Raw genomic sequence first — 10088 nt, 5'->3', positions numbered from 1 at the left:
ATCAGGAAAGCACTCAGGATTCCTAGAACTAGACATTTTCCTTTGCCATGGTTATGTAGATGCTGAAAGCATGATTTTTAGATCTAAATTCTTGCTAATTGTTATGATGAGTTCAGAGATGGCCTTTTTGATTATATTTAAGTATTTGGAATTAGAGATTAAGAGAACAGGGGATGTGGGCAGGCCCTTTATAGTGAGAGAATCAGAAGAGGAAGCATTAAGTTGTGCTGTGCTTACTCAGTTGTGTCCGACTCTTTGTGACCCCATGGACTGTAGCCCACCAGGCTCCTCTGTCCATGGGATTCTCCAGGAAAGAATACTGGAGTGGGTTGCCATGCCCTGTTCCAGGGGATCTTCCCAACCTAGGGATCGAAGCTAGGTCTCTGCATTGTGGATGGATGCTTTACTGTCTGAGCCACCAGGGAAGCCCAAGAATACTGGAGTGGGTAGTGTATCCCTTTGCCAGGGGAACTTCCCAACCCAGGAATCGAACCAGGGTCTTCTGCATTGCAGGTGGATTCTTTACCAGCTGAGCAACCTGGGAAGCCCAAGCACTAAGTTAAGCAGCAGCATTTCTACACTGTGGTCAGAAGGCTCTGCCCATTTGTCTGACACTGGAGTAATAACAACAGTGTGTGTATGTTCAGTCACTTAGTTGTGTCTGACTCTTTGGGTCCCCATGGACTGTAGCCCTTCAGGTTCCTCTGTCCATGGGGTTTTCCATGGCAAGAATACTGGAGTGGATTGCCATTTCCTCCTCCAGGGGATCTTCCCGACCCAGGGATCGAATTCGTGTCTCCTGCATTTCAGGCAGATACTTTACCAAGGCCCATGATAATAATAATAATAGCAATGACAATGACAGTAGACACTAACTTTTATCAAGCATTTAGCATGCTCCAAGCATAGTACTAAACTTGTATTTTAAAATTTATTTCTCACAGAATTCTCTGTGACAGGCAGTACTGTGGTCCCTGTATAGCTGGTGGAATGATGAAACCTTACTGAAGTTAAATATCTTGTTCAAGGTTATATAAATAGTACATATGGAGCTGGGATTAGGACTCAGTGATGTGGATTTTGAATCACTCTCACCTCTCCTAACAGTGTTTTTCTCTCTGTAAAAGGAAGTTCTTGCCACTTCTAGACATATTCTATGAATTTATTTGATCAGTGTTTTAGCTTTGTTAGTATTGGGACAATTTTCAGTGATCCTAACACTCCTGGGTTGGATATCATCAAAAAGGCAAGAGGAAGGGAGCCCAAGAGGAGTTTTAGCACTCTTCAGCAAGTGCTGCAAGACATCCTGCTTAAAGTCTATATGACGTCATAGTCTTTTCCAACAAACTCCAGACTGCTAAAACCTGCAGAAAACAGTAAAGGACTAACTGCTGCTGCTGCTAAGTCGCTTCAGTCGTGTCCGACTCTGTGCGACCCCAGAGACGGCAGCCCACCAGGCTCCCCCGTCCTTTGGATTCTCCAGGCAAGAACACTGGAGTAGGTTGCCGTTTCCTTCTCCAATGCATGAAAGTGAAAAGTGAAAGTGAAGTCACTCAGTCGTGTCTAACTCCTAGCGACCCCATGGACTGCAGCCTACCAGGCTCCTCCATCCATGGGGTTTTCCAGGCAAGAGTAGTGGACAGATAAAATGAAGACTTTTAACAGATTTAAAGCTCATGGGATTTGTTACCTCAGATATCATATAGCTTCTACTAACATAAAACTTTCTTAAGGAATTAAATTAGGTACATTTATTAATATCCTAATGGAAGCAAGAGACACTGTTCTGGAGTCTACTTAATTTTTGCAGGTCCTCCTGCCCTCTGCCTTCCTTATTTTCACAGAGTTCTGGGGAACTTGGTCAGTCTGACCTGAGACATTAGGGGATGTGAAGAACGATGTACTTTTACTGCATGGGAAGAAAGATGTACTTTTACTGAATGAGAATATACATGTGTTTAGAGTCTCTTAACAGCAGCAGCAGCAACATACTGTCAGAACTTTTAATTATAGTACAAACTGTACTTATATGGATAAAGAAGCATACATGTAGATTTGCAAAGAGGAATAACTGGATTAGTTTCTCAGCAATACTTTGCAAATAACAGATCTTAAATATACATGTCAGTAAAATAAATAACAGTTGTTTGCTGTTTCTTTAATGATCATGTTGTAATATCAGTGGGATATTGTCATCCCGATTGTGAGAATTGCTAGCTACAAACTGTTGCATGTGTAGTAATATGGATCTGCACAAAATAAGTTTTAAAAATCACTAAATATACATAGAGGAGTAGCCAACTAAATAGCCCATGTATAATTTCTTTTCCTTTATTTTAAAAAGAATATTTATGGGATGCACATACCTTTTGTTGTTGTTGCACCATGCAGCTTGAATGATCTTAATTCCCAGACCAGGGGTTGAACCTGGGCCCCAGCAGTAAAAGTACCCAGTCCTAACCCCTGGACTGACAGGGAATTCCCTGGAAAGCATGTGCCTTGAGTTTTTATTTTTTGGTACTGTTCTCATTTCTCATAAAATTCACTAAAGGTCATTCATGAAATATAAATTAAATTATACCTTTAAGGTAATTTCAAGTATGTAAAAATATAAATCAAAATAAATCTTTTCTAAAACAACATATTTTAGTTTTGTAAATATGTCCATGGTTGCTATAATACATATTGATCTTCATTTGAAGTTTGGAAAGATAGCCCAGTTATTAAAAATTTATTAATCTGATGTACATTAATAAATTAAAGGAGGAAAAAATGATCATCTGAAAAAGCATTAAATAAAATTCAATATTGATCAACGATAAAAATACTGTTAGGAAAGTGGCAGGAAAAGAATATTTTTAATTTGATAAAAGTTAGCTTTCAAAAGTAAGCATATTGGTGAAGTTTTTAAAGCTTATCTATTAAAGTGAAGAAAAGTATAAGGAATTCCTCAGTCTTTGCTTCTTTTCACCTTTGTCCTGGATGTTCTCTCAAGAGAAATAAGAGGAGAAAGGGGTATTGTCATTTATTTGGTGAGGGGGAAGGATCAAAGAAGGATTACTGGAGGATGGAGGTGCGGAAGACACTGGGTTTCGGCTTCAAGTGAATTATTGACCTTTTGGATACCTACCCCAGCAGCCTCCCCATTAATTCTTGTGTTTCCCTTCTGCTTCTTAAGCTCCTGCCCTCCCCACACCGAATACTCTACCCATCACCTGACCAGCAGTCCTGTTTATGGCTGGCTTCTCCTCTCAGCAGCTCAGGGAAACTCTGGGGGCCAAGAAGTGCCTCTTCCCAAGATACCATCCCTCTTGCTGGCTCCTGAGCCGCTCAGCGCTGTGTACCTGCAGATCTGGCCTCTGTCCCTTCCATCGCTCATCCCTGTAAATTAATCTGTGACTCAGCAAAGACTTAGGATCAGAATCTGCTTCTTCTTTAAGCTTTGTCTTTAAAAACAGATGAACCTACAATTTATGTTTCTTTTATCCTGCTGGGGATGCCACTTGCTAGTATCTGGCATCTTTCCTGTGGCTCTAGTAGGAGGAAATTCTTCAGTGATGCTGTCTGCCTCAGATTCATCTAGGGAATGAGGTTAAATGTTTTTCACCAGTCTCTGGCTTGAGTCTCCATAACAGCTCTGTCTTGAAATGTTGTTTTGGTCTTGGTTTCCCTCATAATCCAAAAACCTGGTGAACACACACATTCTCTACTTAAAATGCATTTTGGGACATGTCGACTTTTTTCGTTTACCTCTATGTTTGGACAGGTATGGGCTTCCTATGTGGTGCAGTGGTAGAGAATCTGCTTGCCGATACAGGAGACACAAGAGATGCAGGTTCTATCGCTGGGTTGGGAAGATCCCCTGGAGGAGGAAATAGCAACCTCCTCCAGTATTCTTGCCTGGGAAATCCTACAGACAGAGGAGCCTGGCGGTCTGCAGTCCATGGGGTCTCAAAGAGTTGGAAACGACTGAGTGACTGAGCACACGCACACTGGACAGATTCACAAGGGTTGGGTATACCTTCTTCGTTTTGCCGCAGTCTTCCTCTGGCCTTTATTTATTCCTACATAAGAACCAAATGGATTATATATTTATTTCCTCCTTTGAAATTTATGCTTCTAAAGCATAAGGAGTTTTAACCAGGAAAATACTTTAAAGCCAGTGGGATGCTGAGTTAGCCAAGAAGACTAATGGAGAAGCTTCCTTTATTATTGGAAACTCAAAGCTGGTTATTTGACTATAAGATGCATCCTGCCTGCTTGTAGAAAGACTGGAGATGGTACACAACAAAGCAGGTGGGCAGAAAGGAGAGCAGGCGGTAGGCAGCAACTTATTGGCACCTTTGGCTTACAAAAACCCTGTAGTCCATACCCTGAGTGCTTGTCCTAGCACTTAGGAGAGGCCACCCTGTGATGCTGCTGCTGCTAAGTCGCTTCAGTCATGTCCGACTCTGTGCGACCCCATAGATGGCAGCCCACCAGGCTCCCCCATCCCTGGGATTCTCTAGGCAAGAATACTGGAGTGGGTTGCCATTTCCTTTGCCAAGTTATCTATAGAAGAGCAAATTTTTCCTTAGCTCAGAGTTCTCACATGTGTATGGCTGTATGTGCTTTGTATTCTGGCCTTTTTGGTAATTATTTTGCCTCTCTAAGCTATAGAAGTTGTACCCTAGAGCAAGGCTGTTCACGTGGAATTGAGCTATTACAACAAGAGTTAGTGGAATTATCCTCGTGCTCTAGGGAAGGGGAGGACAGTTGGAGTCCTAGTGTTGTTGGTCTGTCACGCTACTCTGTCCCTGACAGTATATCCCTGTGGCTCCTAAAATCAGGGACCAATCATTCTACTGGTAACAGTTGCAGATAACCATCTTTTTGAATGCGACCCTGAGCTCTGGGCTCCGAAAGGCATATATGAAGGGGTCGATGATGGCATTACACATGATCAACACACCATTCACCTGGAAGAGGGACATGTAGCAGGCACAGTAGGGGTCAGCTGGGCAGAATGTCATCAAGAGGACATGAAGGACAAAGGGTGCCCAACAGAAAATGAAGACCCCGAGCAGGACAGTCAGTGTGACGGCCCCTCTCATGTTGGCTTTGGGAAGGGAGGGGGTCCTCCTGGTGTGGGAGCGGGCCAGCAGGAACATGTGCACGTAGAGGCACAGGATGAAGGCCAGCATCAGCGGGAACAGCGCTGTGAAGGCGATCACTGTGGGGACGTGATGGGAGAAGGTCACGATGGTGATGCCACTGCCTGTGCAGCCTGCCCAGAGGACCGTCAGGATGACGAGGGCACGGTGCGGGGTCATGATGCGGTGGTACTGCAGAGCGTGGAAGATTGTGATGTAGCGGTCAGCGGCGATCACAGACAGGCTGCAGATGGAGCCGAGAAGGGAGAGGATGAACAGGGAGTCCACCACATCATCTGCTGTGCTTTCAAAACTGCCTCGAGGCTCGAGGTAACCCATGTTTCTGAACATGATCAGAACGTTTTCCAAAATCTTGTACAGGCTCCCCAGCATATCGGAAATAGCCAAGCTGCAGATGAAAAAGTACATGGGCGACTGAAGACTCTTATTCTTGGCCACAGCCAGAAGGACCATCAGGTTCTCCAAAACCCCGACAATGGATACTGTGAAAAATATCTCTTCTGGCAAAATCACAGCAGGACAGTCTGAGTTATTTCTTGCTGTACTGTTGATGTTTTCATACAGATTGAGAATGTGTTTCATCTTTCCTGTGTGCAGTTAAGACAGAAACGTTACTGGAACTTGACAGGAAACTTGATTGATTCTCCAGAATCTTTTCTTCTTTGTAGTTCTTGCTGAAGATCTGAGGTAAAAAAGTATAGGTAGGAATATTAGTTACAAAATAGATCACAAAATAAAAACAAGCCATGATACCTTTGAGGAAGCTCTGTTGCCTCTGCAAAATACAATGGTGGAATATTTAAATAAAATAATTTATTGGACCCTCATCTTTTAAAAAATCCTTCCTAAATATATATTTTTAAAATTGAAGTATAGTTGACTTAGAATGTTGTGTCAGTTTCAGGTGTACAGCAAAATGATTCAGTTATACATATGTGTGTATACATGTATTTTTTCAGATTCTTGAATGTAGTTCCCTGTGCTATACAGTAGATCTTTATTGTTTATTTTATGCATAGTAACATATAGCTGTTAATCCCAAACTCCTTTTATCCTTTCCTTTCTTTCCTCTTTGGTCACCATAAATTTGTTTTCTATGTCTGTGAGCCTGTTTCTGTTTTGTAAATAAGTTCACGTGTTTCTTTTTTTTTTTTTTTAAGATTCCACATGTAAGTGATATATTTCTCTTTCTAACTTAGTTCACTTAGTATGACAGTCTCTATGTCCATCCATGTTGCTGCAAATGACATTATTTCATTCTTTTTAATGGCTGCATAATATTCTTTCTTTCTGTGTGTGTGTGTATGTGTGTGTGTATAACACATATTTTGTATCCATTCATTCATCTATCGATGGACACTTAGGTTGCTTCCATGTCTTATCTGTTGTAAATAGTCCTGCTATGAAGATTAGGGTGCATATTTCTTTTTATATGAGAGTTTTCATCTTTTCCAGATATATGCCCAGGAGTGGGACTGCTGGATCATATAGCAACTCTATTTTTAGTTTTCTAAGGAACCCCCAATTCCCACCAACAGTGTAGCAAATGATTGTGGCTGTAACAACAGTCACATGGGGTAACTGGCAGATGCCCTTTGCAAAAGAAAAGGGAACATGGGCGACTGTAAAATGAGGTTTTTTTATACTGATTATTGTCTTTGGCCAGAAAATGTGAAGTCTAATTTTCATATTTTTGCAGGGCTCTGAGAGAAAGGAGAAGGCTTTTTCACTTGTGAAATTCCTGTTACGTGCCAACCAGCACTATGCCATGTGCTATGCGTGGCATCTCATTTTAATCCTCTTGTCAACAATACAGGTGGTCCTGTTGCCCCCAGTTTGCACCTAAGGAATTGGGGTGGAAAGGCCAAGATACTGAGAGTTAGGATTTAAATCAAGGTCTCTTTGGCTCCAAAGATGAATATCTGCTAAAATAAATCACTTATCTTAGTGCTTCTGTAAGTATTCACCTGATAAAGAAATTTTATCGGCTTTAGTAGAAATGAAAATAAAATAAGTTAAAAACCTGTGTATCTGACCAAGTCAGATATAACTGACCAAGTTGTTTTCCCAGATCTCTCTAGAAGATTATATTAAAGAAATTCAGAGGAGAGTGTGGCCCCACAATCCCCTCCTTTAGTTCAGGAGGGAGGCAGATGGCATGAGGCCTTGAGTAAAAGCACTGCAGGCGTCCTGGAGACAGTCAGCAGCCCGCATCATACTCTCTGTGCTTTGGGGTTGTTGTATGGCTTCTGGGGAGAATGGCCGGGGAGGAGGGTAACAAGGCTTATTTTTCTGTTGAGTGAATGAGTGGTTTGTATCATGTGGCTTTTCCAGTTGATGGAGTTTTAAAATCCAGACTTCAGAAAGAGCCAGTGCGGAACTGAGGTCTGGGTTCCTAAATGACCCCCTCCTCTTGAGATTTTAGGAGTGGCTTCCTAAAAGTCACATCATTAACATAACAAGAGACAACTTGGTTGTTCTCCTCACTTAGAGAATTCCAGCGATCTTGTGAACTCTGTGCCAGACAAGAGGAGGCAGACCGCATATGTGCCTTCTTATAAATCATAATGCCACAGTGCCACAGGGCTCCTGCCTGCATCCCAGCTCAGTGAGGCCCTCTCCCCCCGTTTTCACTAGATGCATGTAACGTTTTGACTTCATTTTTGAATAGGTACTACTGTCATATATATTTATATGTGTGTATTTGTGTGTATGTAGAGATACACGGAAATATTAAAGAGTCTCCCTCCCATCCCGTCATCTTGTGTGCCCCGTTACTACTCCTCAAAGAAGTGGCCAGTATTCTTCTGGAGTTTCTTTATGCCCATAAAACAATAGGAGTGTGTACATCTTCTCCCAGTTGTTAGGGTTAAAGGGAAAGGCAGCAAGAGCAGCAAGGAAGTCTTCAGGCTGTGAGGCAGGCCCGACTACTGGGGCAAAGAAGAGGAAGAAAGGGGGACTGAGTAGGCAGTCTCTCACCACAGCACAGCTCTGGCAAGTTTTGAGCTGGTCAGTGGAGAGTCCTTGAGTCAGCTGCCAATTAGAGGAGTCCTAGCTCCTGCAGAAGTAGACTGAGCCCAGTCATGGACTGGGGGCAGCTGGTAGGAAAGATGCTGGGGATCCAGACACGGAGCACTGTGTTGCAGGGAGAAAGCCAATTCTGGCTTATGTTGGAAACTGTTTCTTTGACTTGCTTTTCATTGCTTTTATTATAATCATACTCAGTGGCTTGCCTGGAGGGCCCTGCCCCTCTGCTGGACTGTAAACTACATTGCCTTTGTTCAGTTTGTGGAGAGATAGTTTGTCCCTGCCCACCTGTGAAAAGAAGAGATTAACACATCCCTTCTAAAGACTGGCCACTCCCTTGGAGATGTTTTGCCAGACTGAAGACCCTTTCACTTTACTTCCCCATTGCATCTCCTTCTCTATTCTGCCTTTTGACTTTAGTTCCTCACTGCTTCTGATGTATCAAAGAACCTGACATCCAGACCCCAGTAAGATGCTTACTTTGAGGCACTAGCCTGTCACCTTCTCGGTCTGCCAGCTCCTCGATTAAATCTCTCCCTTGCCTCAACCCCTCGTCTCTCACATTCATTGGTCTATGGTGTGGCAAGCAGAGTGGGCTTGATCTCAGTAACACTGGGCACCAGTCAGCCCATTTCTGGCCAGCAGGATACCCCCTGCCCTGTGTGTTCAGTGGTTGGTATATTATACCTAGTGTTTTGTACCTTATTTCATCTTGGACACTTCGCACAAAGTAGATGGATCATTTTCTCATTCTTTCTGCTCCTCATTTTTCCATTTTTAAAAAAGCTGCCACTAAGTCACTTCAGTCATGTCCGACTCTGTGCGACCCCATAGACGGCAGCCCACCAGGCTCCCATCCCTGGGATTCTCCAGGCAAGAATACTGGAGTGGGTTGCCATTTCCTTTTCCAATTTAAAAAAGCTACTACAAGGTATTCCATTGGATGGATATGTCCTGAGTTATTTCATCTGTGTTTTGATAGTCACTTGGGTTATTTCAAACATTTTGCTGTATAAAGAATGCTGTAATGAATAATCATGTAAGATTTCATGTGCCTAGTGAGTTAGATAAGTTCACAGAAAAGGAATTGTTGAGTGAAAGTATATATGCATGTGAAAGTGTATATGCATCAGTATATGCACAGATACGGAGAATGCGATGGCACCCCACTCCAGTACTCTTGCCTGGAAAATCCCATGGACGGAGGAGCCTGGTAGGCTGCAGTCCATGGGGTGTCGAAGAGTCGGACATGACTGCGTGACTTCACTTTCACTTTACACTTTCATGCATTGGAGAAGGAAATGGCAACCCACTCCAGTGTTCGTACCTGGAGAATCCCAGGGATGGGGGAGCCTGGTGGGCTGCTGTCTATGGGGTCGCACAGAGTTGGACACGACTGAAGCAACTTAGCAGCAGCAGCAGCATGCACAGATAAGGTCAAACTGCCTTCCTGGAGGGTTGTACCAGTTTACATCCTTACCAGTGGTGCGCTGCCCCACCTAGCCTCCTTAATGAAGGAGGCTTATTGCCAGTGGAACAGCTGGTAGGTTTTGGCTTGGGCAGGCTCCCTACCGTTCCTGTGCTCTCAGGATGCTTGGGCCTTCTGGTCTTAGCTTCCTACTTCTGTCCCGGTGCCCACAAACACACCAGACGTACCTTCTCCTGATAATGTGGCTGAGAGAGACACCCACCATTTCCTCCTTGGGTACAGTTCAGTTCAGTAGCTCAGTCCTGTCTGATTCTTTGTGACCCTATGGACTGCAACACGCCAGGCCTCCCTGTCCATCACCAACTCCCAGAGCTTGCTCAAACTCATGTCCATTGAATTGGTGATGTCACCCAACCATCTCATCCTCTGTTGTCCCCTTCTCCTCCTGCCTTCAATCTTTCCCAGCCTCAGGGTCTTTT

The 10088-nt window shown here is 43.5% G+C and overlaps 1 protein-coding gene across 1 annotated transcript; it reads right to left on the bottom strand.

Moving 5' to 3' along the window:
* Nucleotides 1-2956: 2956 nt before the first annotated feature.
* MC2R (melanocortin 2 receptor (adrenocorticotropic hormone)) lies at nucleotides 2957-5831 on the bottom strand. Its single transcript, XM_010859029.1, has one exon. The coding sequence runs from the start codon at nucleotides 5733-5735 to the stop codon at nucleotides 4842-4844; it is 894 nt and encodes a 297-aa protein (XP_010857331.1). The 5' UTR covers nucleotides 5736-5831; the 3' UTR covers nucleotides 2957-4841.
* Between the last annotated feature and the right edge of the window lie 4257 nt (nucleotides 5832-10088).

Source organism: Bison bison, unplaced genomic scaffold (assembly GCF_000754665.1).
Source record: "Bison bison bison isolate TAMUID 2011002044 unplaced genomic scaffold, Bison_UMD1.0 scf7180017864453, whole genome shotgun sequence".
NCBI lineage: Eukaryota > Metazoa > Chordata > Mammalia > Artiodactyla > Bovidae > Bison > Bison bison.
Note: the sequence above shows the minus strand (reverse complement) of the source record. Positions and strands in the feature narration are given on the sequence as shown.